The sequence below is a fragment of the Hyperoodon ampullatus genome (genome assembly GCF_949752795.1).
Source record: "Hyperoodon ampullatus genome assembly, chromosome: 11".
Classification (NCBI taxonomy): Eukaryota; Metazoa; Chordata; class Mammalia; order Artiodactyla; family Ziphiidae; genus Hyperoodon; species Hyperoodon ampullatus.
The window spans coordinates 79,290,413-79,309,715 of record NC_136924.1 but is presented as its reverse complement, the minus strand read 5'-3'; the positions used below and the strand labels follow the sequence as shown (position 1 = coordinate 79,309,715).

Below are 19,303 nucleotides of genomic sequence, written 5' to 3'. Positions count from 1 at the left end.
TTTTATTATTATTTCTTAGAAATCTATAATATCTTGATAGTGGAAAATTAAAGTTGTATTGTGGTTGGATGGGTAACGGAGTAGGTGAAAAGATTCCTGGAAAAGTTTGTTGGTATTATTTCACCACTTTCAGAAGAGGAAACTGTGGCTTAGCGGGGTTTGTGTAATTTGCTGCATAACAAGTAAGTTGTTATTGTTCAAATTTGAATCCATTTCTGATTCCACAGCTATGGCTTTTACTTAGGCAGTAATATTGTGAGGTCAGAGAGGTACTGAACAGTATGGCATAATCAGGGAACAGTAAGTAGCACAGTGTGACTGGAGTGAAGTTGACGCTTGGTGGTATCATTTCTGGCTTGGGCAAATAGTTCATTGAGATACCATTAACATGAAGCAAAGCAGGTTTATGTAAGATGATTAAGTCTGATGAATGTACTAGACAGCTAAATGGACTGTCTGGTAGTTAGCTGAGCATATGGATCTGGAGGTCTGTAGAATGGTTTGTGCTAGAAATGTGAATTTCGGTGTCATTAGCTTATAGGTGATAATTTAAATAATGGGTTCTGAAAGTGGTAAGAATAATGTGAACACTGAGAAGATCAGAGGGTGTAGGAAACAATGAAATTAAGACTGAGTGGAAAAGAGCCTGAAAAGGAAACAAGAAAAAAAAAAGTTAAAATGTTAGGAGGAATTTAGTATATAGTGGTTTACAGGTGCCAAGGGAAGAGTTTCAAGGAAAAGGGAGAGTCATTAGTATTATGTGCTCTGGAGAACTAAAGGAAGATAAAATAAGAAGTGTTCATTTGACATAATAATACCTGAAAGGAAAATTAATATCATAAAAAGTGGGTCTAGTGGCATGATGAGTGTTGGATGAGGGAGAAGCAAATGGAGACAAGAAATCTGGTTATGAAGGGAAGGTATGATAGTGGTAACTAGTGGAAAGTGTGAGGGTGAGGGGGCCTCCTCCCACCCCCTACTTTCCTCCCTCCACCTCTCCCTTTGCCTTCCCCTTATTTATCTCTTTTCTTTCCTTTCTCTTTCTCTCCCTTCCTTCCTTTATTCTAGCCTCTTTCCCTCTTTCTTTTCCTAATATGGCATACTTGAACATGTAATGTTACAGAATGAGAATTTAACTCATGACAACATGACATCTTGTCTTAGATTATGGCTATAAATGTGAATAACATAAAGAGATGTTAAAATGTTCAGGTGGTGGATCAGAATGATATTTTTAAGGGTTTCTTGAACATAGGATCGTAGTCACACATACCCTTTATGCCTGGAAGTAAAACATACTTGTCCAACAAACTTTAACAATCTTTGAAATAACGATGAAAATAATGTCAGGACAATGCTAAAAGCTTTACATATTTTAGTCATTTAAAACCTCATCAGCACCTCTATGCCAGTTTTACAGATGAGGAAACTGACGGAAGTTAAGTAAACTTGCCAGATGTTGTACACTTGCTTTGGTAATATGATTTCAGAGTCTGTGCTCTTAATCATAAGGCTGTATTCCTCTTCACTATACTATAGTACTTATTTTCATTCCTTTAAAAATTAATTAGTAATATTTTTGGTATAATTGTAATTTAGAATTAGAAGTTAGAATATTTTGACATTTTAGAGAAATCTGTTAGCATATAGAATAGTGAAGATTAGCAAAAATTTCTGAAAAAGATATATAAAGTACAAACATGGGTTGAAATTCCAGTTTTCTGTATTTTAGTTAAAATAGTGAAATGCTTGTGGGAGGAGCTACAGTACTTTATCCAGTATGGCACATAGTATTTGAAAAACACAATACTGCTACACAATGAAAGTGTATATAAGATAATTAAATAATCCTATATGGTACCAATAAAAAATTGATACATTCCTTAGTTTGTTAATACCTAATGACCTTATAGATGTCTTTCTTCAGGGAAAAATGCAGTTTCCATTGTGAGCTGCCTTCCAGAATTTATGGTAGAACTTCACTGACGTTGCTACTGATGCCAATGTGGAATAAAGGTCTTTATAATTTAGAAAGTCAAAACGTATAAATGAATTACTGTTAAAAATGATTTAGTTACTCTTCTTAAGCTTTAAAACACACAATACAAACGCGTGTGAATTTTTAGAAAGAACGTTTGAAAATAAAGTAATATAATCTGTTTATTTCGCCATCATCAATATTTTTGTCTTATTTCATGTTTGGAATTGGCTTTCCTTTTGTGACCCTTGTATTTGAACCCTAATCACAATCTAATAATATTTTGTTGTGAAACTAATTACAGAGTTGCATTTCAACATTATTTGTTTGTGGAAACAAACTAAAATTGACTTTAACATGAAAAATCTTTTGCTGTTGTAAAAGAAGAAATTAACACAGAGACCGTGGATTAGCTATTTTAACGTCATTGTTCTTCCCCTTAGCTTGCTTTATTGTAATAAGTATTTCATTTGACTTGCCTCCTGGGTCATAAGGTCACTGAGTACATGGATGCATGTCCTGCTCATTGCTGTCTCCTCAGTACCTAGTGCCTGTGTTTGGCACTGGTAGGCATGCTAGTGCTTTTTCTTAACTAATTGAATAGGTAAATAATATATTTGAATAATTTCTCTGAGTTGCAAATGCACCCCTTATGGTAATGTGTTAGTATGTAGACATTAAGACATTATTAAGTTGTTTTGTTTGCTTGGGTCTCACATGGAAATGTCCTGTTCAACTTAGAAACACTAGTTTTAGATCTCAGATAAAAATCCCTGAAAAATAGTCATAGAATCCTAATTTTCTACCTCATTGCTTTTACTTTCCTTACCCCTTTTTCTTTCCCTCCCTCTACTCTCTTTCTTCCCTTCAGCCTGTTCTTTATTTTCCCTTTAATGATCCTTTTGTTGTGTTGTTTTGTTTTGTTTGTTTTTCTTTAGTATCTGGAGTCCATCTTTCTCCAGCCTCTCCTGAGATTGTATTGGACCATGACCACACTTCTCCTTCAGTTGGCTGCCTCTCTTCTGAGCCCATCATTTCATCACCAGAGAATACACATGCAGACAACAGCACTGTCAGTCAAACTTTTCCTAAAGCACAGGTAAAGACAAGCATATTTTTATAGGAACTTTGCCTACTTAAAAAAATTGCATACTGATTTAATTGAAGATTTCCTGATTTCCTTTTTCTTTTCCCTCCTGTAGATCCTCTAACTTTGAGGTTAATATCTAGAATTCTAAAAACTGAATAATATGTTTGTTTTGTGGCACAATTGCAAGGTATTTAAGCAGTGTTAGTTACCAAAATACGGTTTGAAAACCAAATATGTTTTATTAAAGTTGACTTAGTTTTGCATTGCAGATCGTGAACTTCAAAAAGGAAAATAATTACAAAAAAACTATTTCTCTTCTCAGGGAAGCTTACCATATGTTTTCAAGTATTAGAATGTTCATTTCAATTTTAGAGTAAAACCAAAAACACAGCGGTCATAGCGTTTATTCATTCAAATATTTATCGATTCAGGCCTTGTGCTAGATGCTGGAGTTATTCCAGATTTCCAAAGTGCTATATACAATCTTGAGTCACCCGTTATCTTTACTAGAAAGTGATGATCAATTAGTGGTTATTGATAAATTTTAAAATCTGATTTATAACTTAGTATATAAACAAATTCTGAGTGTATGTCTAAATTCACGAACTGGTATCAGATGTATTTATACTTATTATACACTCTCAAGAAAAAGTTTTAAGTTTTTAATGCTTTGCTTGGAAAATAATAAATGCTTTAAACTCTGAAGTTTACAGAAAATTTTGTTTCTTATTGCAAAGATCAGGTTGTTGTAATAGTTTGAGGTCTTATGTTGATTTACTTAAAGGGTGAAATAATTTCGGAACCTTTGCTACAACTTAATTTCCAAATGTGGTTTCTGGTGCCCTTTGGATGTTTTCCTTCTTGGTGCAGTGTAAACTTTCCCCTCTTGTGTGTTTTTTTTTTTTTTTTAATGTGGTTTAGATTCAGCAATCAACACACACTCATCTGGATATCTCACTTTTTCCGTTGGGTTTAACTGAGGAGAAAAGTAATGGAACAATTGCTCTTGTGGATGATTCTGAGGATCCTGGAGCCAATGTATCAAACATACAGCTTCAGCAGAAAATTTCAAGTCTGGAGATGAAACTCAAAGTATCTGAAGAAGAAAAACAGAGAATTAAAAAGGTATATTTACATTTGCCTAAAAAATAAATGTTTGAATTGCAGATACTGGAAATATGATATAATCCCAACTTCTGATTAAAAATTCAGCAGTGGAAAAGCTATTATGCTCTTTGGCTGTAGGTTTAAATCAGTCATACAAGCTTATCTCTTACAAAAGTCTTTGATAAGAAATTTCTAGTTTTAAAGGTGTACTTTTAAAGATATGAAGTCTTTTACTAGATTTTTTTTTCGCTAATGAATGCTTTCCTTCTGGTTTATTTTTATTTACTCTGAAAGCAGGTAGTGTTGTATTTCTTATGTAGGTTAGAAGATTTGTAGTATTCATTTGTCCCTATGAGAAGTCAGACATGATGGGATATTTGACAAGATTACTTAGAAATACAGCTATTTTAGTAAATTATTTATGTGTTCTCATTTCTGTTTCCTACAAATATCTCTATAAAAAGACCTTAGCAAATTTATAGAAAGTATAGGTAGAGGTAGAGTGTTGTTTACAATTAGTTTAGATGCTTTTGTTTACTTATTAGCATGAATAATTTTAGTGTTATAGCAGTGTTAGTGTTATATCAGTGTTTGATATTGGTCTGGGAATGAGAGTGAAGCATACGTTTTATAATATTGTTGAACTTTGAAAACCATACTTCCGGTGGGTTCTTTCCTTACCAAATATTTTCTAATATGTTCATTGAAAAAACTGAATATATTTTATGCCTTTAAATATCACAAAATTTATGCTTGGATTTTTTTCTTTTAGGATGTGGAATCATTGATGGAAAAACATAGTGTCTTGGAAAAAGATTTCCTTAAAGAAAAAGAGCAAGAGGCCATTTCTTTTCAAGATAGATACAAAGAACTTCAGGTAAAAACAGGGAATTATAAATTTAGTATGTAGGCCTTTTGATGAAGCATGTAATATAACTTCAAAAAGTGCTCAATGAATACTTGATGAATGAAGCATCAGATACTTGCTTAAATATGTAAAAAACTGACTAACGTGTGAAATTAATGATAAATGCCATTTTGAACAGCACGAATCCCTGAGAAGCCATGCAGGTTAGCTGTTTGAGACTCAGTCTGGCGAAAAATATTCTGTTTCTGATGATTTTCTCAATTTGGAAATTAGACATTCCAATTTTTCTTGTTGTGATTACATTTGAAAAGAGTTTAGAATCGTATAAACACCAAACTGAGATATTTAACCTTTTTAATAAATTGTTTGTAATCAATGTCTCCTCGTCTACTCCTCAAATTTCCTTAACAAACTTGTTTCTTCTGCAGTCTTCCCCATCCCAGGAAATAGCAGTTCTGTCTTTCCAGTTGCTAAAGCTGAAACCCACATTTATTCCTTTTTGTGCTTACCCCATGTCTGTTCCTTAAGCAAAACCTGTTGGCTCTACCTTCAAAATATCCAGGTTTCGACTGTTTGTCATTATGGTCACTGCTGCCAACCTATTCTAGGCCATCCTTATTTCTCCCTTGGAATACTGAAGTATCTTCTATTCTAATCTTTTTTGCTTCTGTCATTGCCCACTTACAGACCATTCTCCACATGACAGCCACTGTGATCTGTTTAATAGTTAAAGCTGCTCATGTCATTTCTCTGCTCGGAAACCTTCAATGGCTTCTCACCTCACCCAAACTAAAAGTCAAGTAAGTCCTTAAAATGGTTTGCAAGGCCCTCCATTTTTTTGTGTCCCTTCTCCCTGTCTTCTCCCTGACTCTTTTTCTTCAGTCGTTTTGCTTTATCCCTATGTCTAGAGCACTCGTCCCTCAGTTTTCTGCATTGTTCACATTTTTATATCATTCAGGTCTCCATGCAAATATCACCTTATCAAGGGAGACCTTTCCAAACGATGCTGACATCCCTTACCAGCCTTCCCTTATTCTGCTTTCTTTTTCTCCATAGCACTTTTCACATCTGACAAACTATGTATTTACTTGTTTATTTGCCTAGATCATTTTAACAGTCTCCTAAGTGGCCTTCTAGCTTCTACCCGTGCTCTTCTCCCTTAATGAGTCTTTATTTCAGCAGGTGGAGTAGTGTTTTTTAAAAATGTGAGTCAAATCATTTCCCAACCACAACTATCATTCTCCTTTCAGTGTAAATCTTCTGGCTTCTCCAACTTTTCCAGTTCGCCCCCAGCTGTTTACTTACACTGAATTCATAATAGGGTCCAGGCGAAATGTGTGAGTCTGTGTTACTGAGGGCATTCCTTACCTGTTGGAGTGGTGAGTTGAGGGAAACAGTTTGTGATTCATTCAGTTTCTCTGACTGGAATGCTCTTCCTGCAGACATCTGCATGGCTTTGTTTAAAAAATGTAAAACTTGAAAACAAGGAAAAGGGTGAGCAGTATGTTCTTTCAATGTCCTATGAGGGCGTTACTTACTAGACCTACTCAAGAATTCTTTAAAAGAATGTAGTACTCACTGTGAATGTGACTCACTGTTTACTATTGATTAAAAGTCTCAGTTGTATTGACATTACACGTTAATTAATTTTTTTCACAGAAGAGGTGCAAATAATATCTCTCTGTTAGAATTTCAAAGAATAGTGTTTATTGCCCTGTAGGACATTCATTAGACATTATCTCCATCTAGCTCTCTTGCTCAGTCTAACACTCCGTTATTTAAATTTTCTATTCGTATGCCTATTCAAATGCTCTTTGAACCAGTCTTAACATCTGATTCCTTCTGTTAACATAAATGATTCTTTTATTAATAAAGAGTAGTATAAGTCTTTGATGTGTTTCATGTATATTTATATGAGTCACATTTTAACTTTTTGAAAATTATACTTTTTAACAACTCTCCGTGAACCCTAGTTTCCTTTAGAAAGTTGCTCAAATGCTACCTTCTTGTGGAAGCTTTCTTTGGCTATGCTATAGAAAATAAGAACCTGTGTACATGCTCAGCATTCCCTAGCCCCCTTTCTTTGCTTTTTCTCCCCCCTCCTCATAGCAATTGTTATTTTATTTTGATTTGTTTATTTGTTCTTTTACCCTCACCAGAGTGTAAGCTCCATGAGATGGGGAACTTTCCAGTGCCTAGAGCAATACTTGGCATGTAATGTGGGCTCAATTAATACTCTTGAATGAATGACTGAATTCACTAATATAGTGCACCCTGCTGCCCAAGGACTAATTGCATTGTGTACAGCCACATTTATAGCCCCATACTTGGAATTAGGGTGCTTATTGGAAGGTTCAGTACTGATTACTGTAACTTTGTGTTTTCTTCTCTACATTGAGTGACTTATTCTGGGTCCGTTAGTGAGACCGATACCTTTGCAAATTCGGTTTCTCAATCTGTTAACGGGAACAATAACACGCCTGAGAGACCATCTAACACCTGGTATACAACACTTTGAGCTTTCCGTAGTGAAAACCAATGTAAACGCCTAGTGACATTATCGTTATTGTCTTATTGCTTTTACTATTAATAGTGGTAATCTAAGAGTAACAACTTGAGTCTTCAAAACTAATATTCAATTTAAAAATACTTTCCTTTTACTAGAAACAGTACGTCTCAAGAAAACATTTTTTAGGTGATTTTACTTCAGTACCAAAAAGGACCTCTCTCCTTTTTATACTATGTGGAAAAAAGAGTAAACTAATTTAGGGAGTATTTTATCACCTTGGCTAAATAAGTGATAGAAAAGTGTACTAGGAGGTCTAATAACCAAATTGAACTCAAAGGCAGGCACACTGTTTAGTTTCTATGTCCCTGCTGGGTGAGGGTAGAGTCTGGGTTTAGCATTTTGGCCTTTGCTCATAGAGCTGGAGATGGGATCACATTTTTTTTTTCCGTGTGGTTTGGCTCTCATAGAGCACTTATTATCTACCAGTTATCTGTTCTGCTAGGTTGCCCCTTTTGTGGACCTTTGGAAATGGAGAGGGATAGCTTTTCTTGGGGTTGTTTGTGTTTGTGCCCATTGGCATTTCCTGGTTGCTGGTCATTCCAGTACCTAGTTTAGGATATAGGAAGCTAAAAGAAAACTCACAAAATTGCTGCTGTGTCATTCCTTGGTTCCTCAAGTCCCCAGGTGGTCTGCTTTCTTGTCCCCCTTTGCAGTCCTCTTACATTTGTTTTAAAGATAATGTCCAGGTCTTTTAGCTGTACTTCTTGAGAAAAATGGGGAGAAGTGCATCTGTTTCATCTTAGTCTAGAAGTGAAATAAAAAGGAACATTTAAAATTTTAAATATTATTTATTGTAGCTACAGCAGAAAATTAATTCAAGCTTAAAATACATTAACCTAAAGCAGGTATTTTGAGTAAAGTTTTTAAGGAAAACAGCTTAAGTAAGTGATCAACTCATAGAGTCCTTGTAGATAGAAGAGGGGAAAATAAAAATATGCATAACTCAGTTTGTGAGATAATCCATAAATCTCTATATCTGCTTTATACTTACCAAGTTTGTGCATAAATAAGTATATGTGGGGCTTCCCTGGTGGCGCAGTGGTTGAGAGTCCGCCTGCCGATGCAGGGGACACGGGTTCGTGCCCCAGTCTGGGAAGATCCCACATGCTGCGGAGCGGCTGGGCCCATGAGCCGTGGCCGCTGAGACTGCGTGTCCAGAGCCTGTGCTCCGCAACGGGAGAGGCCACAACAGTGAGAGGCCCGCGTGCCGCAAAAAAAAAAAAAAAAAAGGTATATGTGTTAGACTTTCTGGAAATGTATTTTTAATAAATATATTTAAATTGTATTGTACCTGATCATTAAGGATTTAGAAAATCTTGACCTTCACTGTTTGACCTACTTTATGTAATTCATTTCTTTCTGGGAATATAGCCTATTTTAAAAACTGGTACAAAGTTGGTTCTATCTAATAATTTCTTAGGAATAGGAGATGTGATTAAATTTGTGAGTATCAAAGGAGGCCACTCTATGTTAAATATATGTAGGATGAAATTTTAGCAAAAGTGAGTTTTTAAATCATGAAAATATATATTAAATTTCTTGCTTGAATTATGGTCTGCAAGTCATCCCTCAGATATTTGAAAGTCAATATATTTATCATGTATTTTCTGTAGACTGTGGCAATCCACATATTTTTTATATTAAGGCATATATAACATACACGTCTTCTAAATATTTGTGGAGCTTAATGGAATAGAAAAAGTTTTCTTTTCTGCTATTTTTGATGACAGGGATAATATATTGGTGCCTGCCTCTCTATTGTATCCTAAATAAAGCAAAATATCCAGGAGTACAAAAAATAGTCCTGATAAGACTGGATTAAATTGACTGAGAAGCCTTTCTCCTTAAAAAATGTTAGTATGTTTGTATATTTATAAGAATAATAGGTTTATTGTGGAAAAGGTGGACAATACAGAGGAAAAAAAAGCAAACAAAATTCATATCCAAGTATTTTCATGTGATATCAAAATATAGTGCTCGAATTTTCAATTTTGTAAGAAATCTACCTCTGCTTAGACCAGTGTTGGGTGTGCCTTTGTCAATATTTTAATCTGACATGAGATGGAGTAATTAATAAACGGAATGTTTGTAAAACCCTTAAAACTTTTTTTAAAGAGCAACATTAACTATTACAGAGAATTCTAACTGTGGTTTTATGTGATATGGTCTAATTACCAGGTTAGGTGGAGCGGTGTGAATGTGCCCATAACAGAAGGAAATAAGGAATACCACGAACTCTGCAGTACAGCGGGGGTGTGCACTACCTCTCCTTTCCTGTGCTGTTCAGGGTGTGAGCCTAAGCAGAGCAAGAAAAGTGAATCATGCTCCATGTGTCAGCGGTAGCTATTTAAAGGACTTTTCATGAAACATGAGTAGAGAGCTCATCTTAGTACAACATGGATTCCAATCTCTTTTGTCTTTTGTCTCTGACTCTCATAGCAAGTACATCCACACCTGTGACGAGCACTGAAGAGACTTGGAAGCTTCTCAGACTTGTACACTTCATACTGTGACCACATTTTAACAAGGTTAATTAACAGATACAGCTGATTGTTAAATTATCATCTCTGATAGTTGTTGGTATTGGTAGCTATGGCTAGTTTTGGGAATTTCCTGTACAAACTTTTTAAAGGTTGGGTCTGTGCTTCCAAATGCCATTTCCTATTGAAATGTCTCTTAGTTTATAGTATGTTGATTATTCAGTTTGAGAATTTAATTTAAAAAAAGTGATGTGAAAACACAGTGTTTCAGAGGACTTTAAATTGATCTCATAAATGGATTTATACTGCTTCAGAGTATTATCTGTGTTCTGTTGCTGATTTCAAAGGTTACATTACGTCATTTTGAATAGATACTATTCTCAATATTTTTGTGTACTGTTTTAAAGTGAATACTAGTCAGATGTTGGAAAGTTGGGCCCTTAGCCAGAGACTACTGTAGTAATTATGCTTTATGGCATTAGAGCAATGTCTTGATACCTTGAGCATTTAACTTGATAACCTGGTATGTGAGGAATTAACCAGTTCTGCATAGGTAACCCAAAATGTAGTTGAAGTCCTACTTAGTAGTAGAGAATACTGAAAGAATTACAAATTACGCATAGCTTGAAGATATCCTATTTATTCACCTGTCTTTAAAAATGATTATCCATATTCTGAGAAAGGGGGGAAAATGAAAGGAAAATAAAGATTTTATGTTTTGGTTTCAAAACTTCAGTGGAAGAAGTCACTGTAGATGTGGTGGAAATAGCAAGAGAAGTAGAATTAGAAGAAGAGCCTGAAGATGTGACTGAATTGTTGCAGTCTCATAATAAAACTTGAAAGGATGACGTGTTGCTTCTTTTGGTTTAGCAAAGAAAGTGGTTTCTTGAGATGGAATCTGCTCCTGGTGAAGATGCTGTGAAGATTGTTGAATGACAACAACGGATTTAGAATGTTACATAAACTGAGTTGGTAAAGTAACAGCAGGGTTTGAGAGGATTGACTCCGATTTTGGAAGATGTTCTACTGTGGGTCAAATGCTATCAAACAGCATTGCATGCTACAGAGAAATCATTTGTGAAAGGAAGAGTCAGTCGTTGTGGCATACCTCACTGCAGCTTTATTTCAAGAAACTGCCACGGCCGCCCCAGCCTCAGCAAGCACCACCCTGATCAGTCAGCAGCCATCAACACTGAGGCAAGAGCCTCCACCAGCCAAAAGATTAGGACTCACTGAAGACTCAGATGATGGCTAGTATTGTGGGTTTGGAATCAAACCCACAGTATCTCCGAGGCATGCCTGTATACAGATGGTAGTGTACTAAATAAATGCACTTTTGTTATTTATTTAAAAAATTCACCTCCCCCCTTCCTTTTTTTTTTTTTTGGCTGTACACGGGCCTATCACTGTTGTGGCCTCTCCCGTTGCGGAGCACAGGCTCCGGACACGCAGGCTCAGCGGCCATGGCTCACGGGCCTAGCTGCTCCGCGGCATGTGGGATCTTCCCGGACCAGGGCACGAACCCGAGTCCCCCGCATCGGCAGGCGGACTCTCAACCACTGCACCACCAGGGAAGTACCCCCCTCCCCTTCCTTTTTGAAGCATATTTCTTGGAGGCCCTTCCATAGTGGTTCATTAAGAGATTCCTTATTCTTTTTTCTTTTTATGGGTATCTAAATATATTATTCCATTTTCTTTTATTATGAAGTATTGCTTAATTTCATCTACTCTTTTTTAAATTTCTTATTCTTTAAAGTCAAATAATTTTACTGTAATATGTCCTGGTATTGGTCATTCTAGGTTGATTTCCCTAGATTTCTAATGTGTCCTTTAATATACATATATAGTTTCAATTCCTCCTTCCAAATGTCAAGGAGTTTTTTTTTGTTTTGTTTTAATGACTATGAATTAATCATTGTTAAAGCTAGGTGACCACTTTTAAATTTTATTTATTTATTTATTTATTTATGACTGTGTTGGGTCTTCATTTCTGTGCGAGGGCTTTCTCTAGTTGCGACAAGCGGGGGCCACTCTTCATCGTGGTGTGCGGGCCTCTCACTATCGCGGCCTCTCTTGTTGCGGAGCACAGGCTCCAGACGCGCAGGCTCAGTAGCTGTGGCTCACGGGCCTAGTTGCTCCCCAGCATGCGGGATCTTCCCAGACCAGGGCTCGAACCCGTGTCCCCAGCATTGGCAGGCAGATTCTCAACCACTGCGCCACCAGGGAAGCCCAGGAGTTTTTATTAATTATAAATTTAATACTTGTTTTATTTTCTTACTATGTTTTATTTGTTCTGGTGACTCTTACTATGTGTGTATTGGTTACTCTTTGTCTTCAGTATTACCCTTTATTCTTGAATCCTTTTCATCTTTCTTCATTTCTTTTTGATCTAAAATGTGTTTCCTCTCTTATTCCAGTTCTCTTAAGGTATTTTCAGTTTAACTTATTTAATGTTACGTTCTTTTTAGTTTAGTCATCATTTCTGAAATGATTTATTCTGTTATAGTTTTTTTTCTGAAATTTCTCGCATCACTTCTGAGTTTTTCTAATTATGATTCATATTGTTCTGTAATCTACTTTATCACTTTCATAATGTCTTTTAACTCATTTGAAATACAAGGGTAGAATTTAAAACTTCTTTTTAAAATATATATTTCTGCTGTGCTTTTATTTTATGTAGGGCTGTCATACTGTTCCATCTATCTATCTATCTATCTAAAACATTGCATAGCATTTGACATAATATTCTGTTATTTGTTTTTATGTGAAATTAGTTTTCTTGATCTTTTTAACTGGAGGAGTGATTTAAGGCAGTTTTTTCCCCCCTCATGATTGTATAGTGCTCTAATGTTTCTGTCAGATTAAAAGGATGTGGCAACATTTGTAGATTTTCTGACTCTGTTCCCTTCTTTCACTTTGACTTGATCTTCTTTTCCTTCCTTGTTTTGTTGTCTCTGGCTTGGTTAATTTGGACTCTGTTCTCAGCTTTTTCTCCTCAATGTGGGGCTTTCTCTTGAAAGTATTTAGAGTTTATTGGACCCAGTGTATCCTGGGCCATTGATACCTTACTGAGGACCACTTGTACTTATTAGAATGTTAGGCTCCTCTGTCTTACTTGCTGTCCTCATATTGGCCTGCTGACCTCTCCAGTGAGTATCTGTTAGCTGTTTTGGAGTTCTCATGTCTGTCTGATACCCTGTTGCTTTCATCTTTCCTCTTGCCCAGATTCTGATGCCGTGCAGGTCTTGAGAGTGTTCTTGGTTTATTTTTACTTGCTTATATTCTGGCATTCACAGAGATATGTGACATCTATTTTTGTGAGAGATAATGAGTATGAGCTTTTGGTCCTACTTTTTTAGGTGCTCTGTGTGTTTTTGTGAGGGAATTTTGAGAGATCTGAAAACTGTACCATCATTACTGCCATATTCCCAGTATTCTCTCACTGTTAATTGTTATTAAAGGGAATTATCTGGGATAGCAAAGGTTAAACATATGCTTTCCCCAAGGATATTTACCTCTTTATGGAATTAGTACTAGATTGTAGGGAGTTGTAGGTCTCAATATTGCTTAATAAAATTTGAGGGTAAAGACCATGTCTTATTCATTTTTACATACTGTTGCTTGGTACTTGTAGGTGCCTGTGAGAATTGTTGAAATGAAGAAGAAAATGTCTAGAGAATGAAAAAAAAACTACTTGGGAAAACTACTTTATTCTTTGTTTTCATCTTCAGTTATATAGAAAGTCAGTTATATTCCTTTTTCCTGATTGTCACTGAATTTCGCATGCTTTGTTCCATTTTTTCAAGGGAAGTAAAAAACTTTAAACAACTAATTTGAGGAGGAGGGTGTTTACAAGAGTATCTAAATGGCTACTACTCATTTGATTTTTTGGTCTTACAAAATATAACTTGTATTAATACCTTTTTACCTGTATCTGTAGATACAGATCACCAACATCATGATTGATGTTCCTAATAAGGACCTTAAGTCATTCCCTCCCCCCTGCAAAATATTAATTATCTTGAGAATAAACACTTAAATTGTATACTATTTCTCCTTATTCATTATCTTTATTCCCTAACTTAGGTGTTATAACCTTTCCCTAACTTAGGAGTTAGCAGCTTTTTCTTTTAAATGAGGATCATTTTTAGCAAATAAAAATGATATACTTTTCCAAAATGAAAACAGCTTAAACTCTTGTTTATAAAAACGCTAGATTTTTGGATACAGTTTAAACAATAACAATACTATAAACATTTTAGGAAAGCACCCCCCCCCCATTTTATCATCCAAATATGCAGTTTTTAGAAAAACAAAAACTTTTTTTTCATTCTACCAGTGGGAAAAATGTATACTTTAACAATTGGATTATTTGTTCCTAAGTAACAGTAGTAATGAGAAAATTGACTGTTCAGTTTCAAAGAATGCCAAGATTGGGGACATTATTGAGGATTGACAATGTAGATATACCTTTTGGAAATTTCATGCTGGTTCATATTCTGAAGGTATTATGTGATTTTTATCATTCCTGTTCTAATAATTCAGAAAATCAAGTTCTTTTATTTATCGAAACTAAATTGAATAATTTTGAAGTCATTAGAAGAATACCATCTTCAGTTCTATAGGCTAATTGACCATTGTGAAAGTGTTTTTCCTCCCTTATACAATAACTGAAATTTAACATGTTTGCTAGTACCTTCACAAATTTAAGATAACATAGATTTTTAAAGACACACCATCAATTTGATAATAGATTTTGAGGGGACAGAAAAGATAACCTTTTGTAATTTCAGAAATCTTAAAGTGTGATGAAATATGCATCTTAGATTTGATTCAATATGTAAAATGACTTTTTTGTGTTCCAGATAAGTTTCAACATATTTAGAAATTTTAAGTAGTTTAGTTAGAAATGTAAAATATTTAAAAACAAAAAATCAAGTAAACTGTTTTGGCTAGTTTAAATGAACCTTCAAATATTATAGTAAATAGAAAATAAAGGGTTTTTAACCTGCTTTTAAATTTAAATATAGTTTTCTCAATTTAAATGAATTACCTTCATTAAAGAGAAGATTTTCTGCAAAAAAAAAAATTATACAAAAAACTGGATTGAGTCTACCTTAAATTTAGGTACCTAAATTCTCATAATATGATTCTGCATAAAATTTCTTCAACAAGCATGTATTATTGGGTGGCCAAAAAGTTCGTTTGGGTTTTTCTGTAACGTTAATAACCCATAACAGAAAAACCTGAATGAACTTTTGGGCCACCCAATACTTTTATATATTCATTTGGTCTTAAAAGTTTTACTTATTTTTAATTGTGAGTATTCAAGGCTGAATGCTAATTTCAGAGCCATAATTTCTTTTAAAGTTAGATAGTACACGACCGCTTGTGAGCTATACTAATGCAAAGGTTTATATGAACACATTTCAGAGATGGTATAGAATTGTCATTATGATTCTTATTCTGTGACATTGAATTTGATCTTTAACTTGTCTTATACATTCAGATAACTTTTAAAATTGTCTTTTCAGGATCATGTAATTTGGTAAAATATAATTTTAATGTTTATTTACAGTAATCCCATTTACTATTAGGATGTTTGTAAGCACATTTGTCACATTAGGAGTGCATGTTTTACCTTCTTTACTAGATTGTAAATAGTCCAAGGAGAATTCTTAGAGTGCACACAGATTTTTTGTACCCAGTAAATGTTTTTGAGCAGTGCTTAGTGATAGATTTTTGTGTGTGTGCATGTAATGGTATTGCCAAAAAATAGGAAAACATGGGCTTATAATGTGGCTAAGCCTCATTCTCATCCAGTGGTGAGGCAAACCTGTTATTTTTGAATACTCTAGTTTACAATCTCAAGGGATGTATTTACTGTATTTTCCTACTTATCTGAGGTCAAACTCTGACCTCAACCATTCTAGAACAAAGCCACAGACCTCACCAGTAAATGAAAAGACTGGTTTGAATCAAATTCTTTAAAAATCCATGTATAATACTTTATTTGGTAGGTAAGTCATGGTGCCTTTTTCTCTCTCAACCAGATAGTTGAGTAAAAAGTAATGGAGAAAAGATGCATTTACACTCACAGCAGCCAGAAATGAATGTTGAAGGAGAAGACACACCCAAACTGAGGCAGGATTAGGTGGCTCCCAGGGTCTATATGTTTTCTATATATTTCTTTGATGATCTTAAAAGTTTAGACTTTTCTCAGGCAGAAACATTTAATGTGGAAAGCGGTGACTAAGGCATATTTGCTACATGTTAATAGATAAGAATTGCTTTGAAGAGCTCCATCTCCTTTTCTCTTTGAGTGTTTACTTGCTGAGAAGGCTGTGTGTCTTTACATATTCTATCTGAAGGAGGAAAGATATTGTGATTTTGAAGGGAATAGTCAAGGAATTTACTATCTAAAACCCTTTAACAATACAGAGAATAGTGGCCAAAATCTGAAACTTTGGAAAGATGAGTATGTAGAATAAATGCTTTCTGAGCATTTTGTGATTGGTTTAACTTGTTCGTTCCTACTTCATCTTCATGATTTAGCTCAACTGAAAGGCCACTTCTTTAGATAACCTTTTTCTGATTTCTCTGTCTAAAGTAGTTTCTGCTCCCCCTCAGAGTACTTAGCAGAATCTTATTTATGTATTTATTGTTTGACTATTCCTCCTTTTTCTCAGATTGTAAGTTCCTGGAAGGGGAGACATTATCTGTCTTTTTAAATTATTATATTATCAGTTCCTGGAATAGTGCTTGGCACATAAAAAAACGTAGTTTGGTTGGTTGGTTGACTGAAATGGTTGGTGGCTTGTGCAGTACTATGGATTTAATGTGTCTCCACTTCCCTCATGCTCAAATTCATATGTTGAAGCCCTAACCCCCAATGTGATGGTATTTTGAGACGGTGCCTGTGGGAGATCCTTAGGTTTCATTGAGGTCATAAGGGTGGAGCCCTCATGAAGGGATTAGTGCTCTTATAAGAGACACCAGAAAGCTAGGTCACTCTCTCCCCCTTGGCATGTGAGGACACAGCTAGAAGGCAGCTTTCTCTAAGCTATATGCTGGAGAGAAAGCTCTCTCTAGAAACCATTCATACTGGCACCTTTATCTTGGATTTCTAGCCTACAGAACTGTGAGAAAATAAATGTCTGTTGTTTAAGCCACCGAGCCTATGATATTTTGTCATGATAGCCTGAGCAGACTAAGACATGGAGTATAGGTGTTTTGTAAATAATGCTATAGTGTACTTCATCACCCATTTAATATTCCCTTTTGTGAGCCATCCCTATGCTAAAATTAAGTTGGATTCAATTTTTAAAAAGATAAAAGTAAAATACTTTTAATTTCATATTAAAAAATTACTTAAGGAATTTATGGTTTTTGAAGGAGGTTTTTGTGATAAAAGTCTTAGGAAATGTATATTTTCTTTTGCGCCTAATACCTATATTATCCTTGTATTCTATTAAATAACATCTTATAAGAAAATCTTTGGTGTCAGCTGTAGATACAGAGTAGAGAGCATTTTAATAAAGAAAAATAAATATAAATATGCTACCTACTCCATCTGCTTCTAAATTACAGACTAGCTGCCAGGGAGTTTCACAAGTTATGGCAGTGTCTGAAATCACAGAACAGCATGAAACCTCCAGAATCTGAAAAAGGCAGCCTTCATGGCAAACACTAACCTGCTCTTTACTGCATAGGAATTTATGGATGTGGCAACAGCTCAGGTCCTGCTTCTGCTTTAAGACTTCACCAAGGAAGGACCTCGTCCATTTTTAAAATCACTGACCTCTCTTTTGCTTTCAGCTTCATGAGACTTTTTCCTCCTGTCATTTCAGACTTGTTCCCCACTTGGCTTTTGAACTTTCCCCTATTTTGTTATAGTTTCCTTTACACAAGTAATATGCTTCCCAGATAGTTTCTTATCTTTTTTTTAAATACATGTACATTTTATATGTGTCTAAGTATACTTTTTCTGCCTTCCTTATTATTTCTTCTGTCTTATAAATTTTCGTTTGCTCTTTTTCTTTTTCTTTTTTTTTGCTGTACGCGGGCCTCTCACTGTAGTGGCCTCTCCCGTTGTGGAGCACGGGCTCCGGACGCGCAGGCTCCGGATGCGCAGGCTCAGTGGCCATGGCTTACGGGGCCAGCCGCTCCACGGCATGTGGGATCTTCCCGGACCGGGGCATGAACCCGCATCCCCTGCATCGGCAGGCGGACTCTCAACCACTGCGCCACCAGGGAAGCCCTGCTCTTTTTCTTAAAACATAATTTTTCTAGCAACACAGTTTAGTACAATAAAAAATTCTATTATAGAAATCTGTAACTCTGTGAAAGTTGCTTTTAATTTCATACCTTAGAGCTAACAATGTTAAAACAGATACTATCAGCTTGTCTTCTAGAATATTGTATAAATTTACACTTTTACCAAGAAATAATGAGTATGCCTATTTTGCCACATCCTTGCCTACACTATGTATTACCAGTCTTTTTGCCAATTAGAGAAGTAAGATATATCTCTTGCTTTTTTTTTTTTTTTTTTTTTTTTTTTTTTTTTTTTTGTGGTACGCGGGCCTCTCACTGCTGTGGCCTCTCCCGTTGTGGAGCACAGGCTCCGGACGCGCAGGCTCAGCGGCCATGGCTCACGGGCCCAGCCGCTCCGCGGCATGTTGGATCCTCCCAGACCAGGGCATGAACCCGTGTCCCCTGCATCGGCAGGCGGACTCTCAACCACTGCGCCACCAGGGAAGCCCTATCTCTTGCTTTTTAAATTTTCATTTTCTTATTAGTATGTATGATGTTTTCCTTATGCTATTGATCATTTTCTTTTCATCCTTGAATTTTATGTATTTCTCCTTTGTCCATTAAAAAAATTTTGTTCATCTTATTTTTGATGATTTATGTAAATCTTTATATATGAGGATTATTTACACTTTGCCATATAGTATGAGGATTATTTTCTGTTTAATTGAACATTTAGATATTTATTTATTTATTTATTTATTTATTTATTTTATTAGTTTCTGCTTTATAACAAAGTGAATCAGTCATACATATACATCTGTTCCCACATCCCTTCCCTCTTGTGTCTCCCTCCCTCCCACCCTCCCTATCCCACCCCTCCAGGCGGTCACCAAGCACCGAGCTGATCTCCCTGTGCTATGCGGCTGCTTCCCACTATCTATCTACCTTACGTTTG

General features: G+C 35.5%; 1 protein-coding gene across 1 annotated transcript in view; it reads left to right on the top strand.

Annotated features, from left to right (window-relative positions):
* CCDC91 (coiled-coil domain containing 91) overlaps positions 1-19,303 on the top strand; it is a 312,709-nt gene that overhangs the window by 49,765 nt on the left and 243,641 nt on the right. Inside the window, exons 4-6 of the mRNA XM_079714620.1 lie at positions 2,917-3,077; positions 3,990-4,193; positions 4,948-5,052. Of these exons, the coding sequence (XP_079570746.1) occupies positions 2,917-3,077; positions 3,990-4,193; positions 4,948-5,052 (470 nt within the window). The remainder of the gene's footprint in view (positions 1-2,916; positions 3,078-3,989; positions 4,194-4,947; positions 5,053-19,303) is intronic.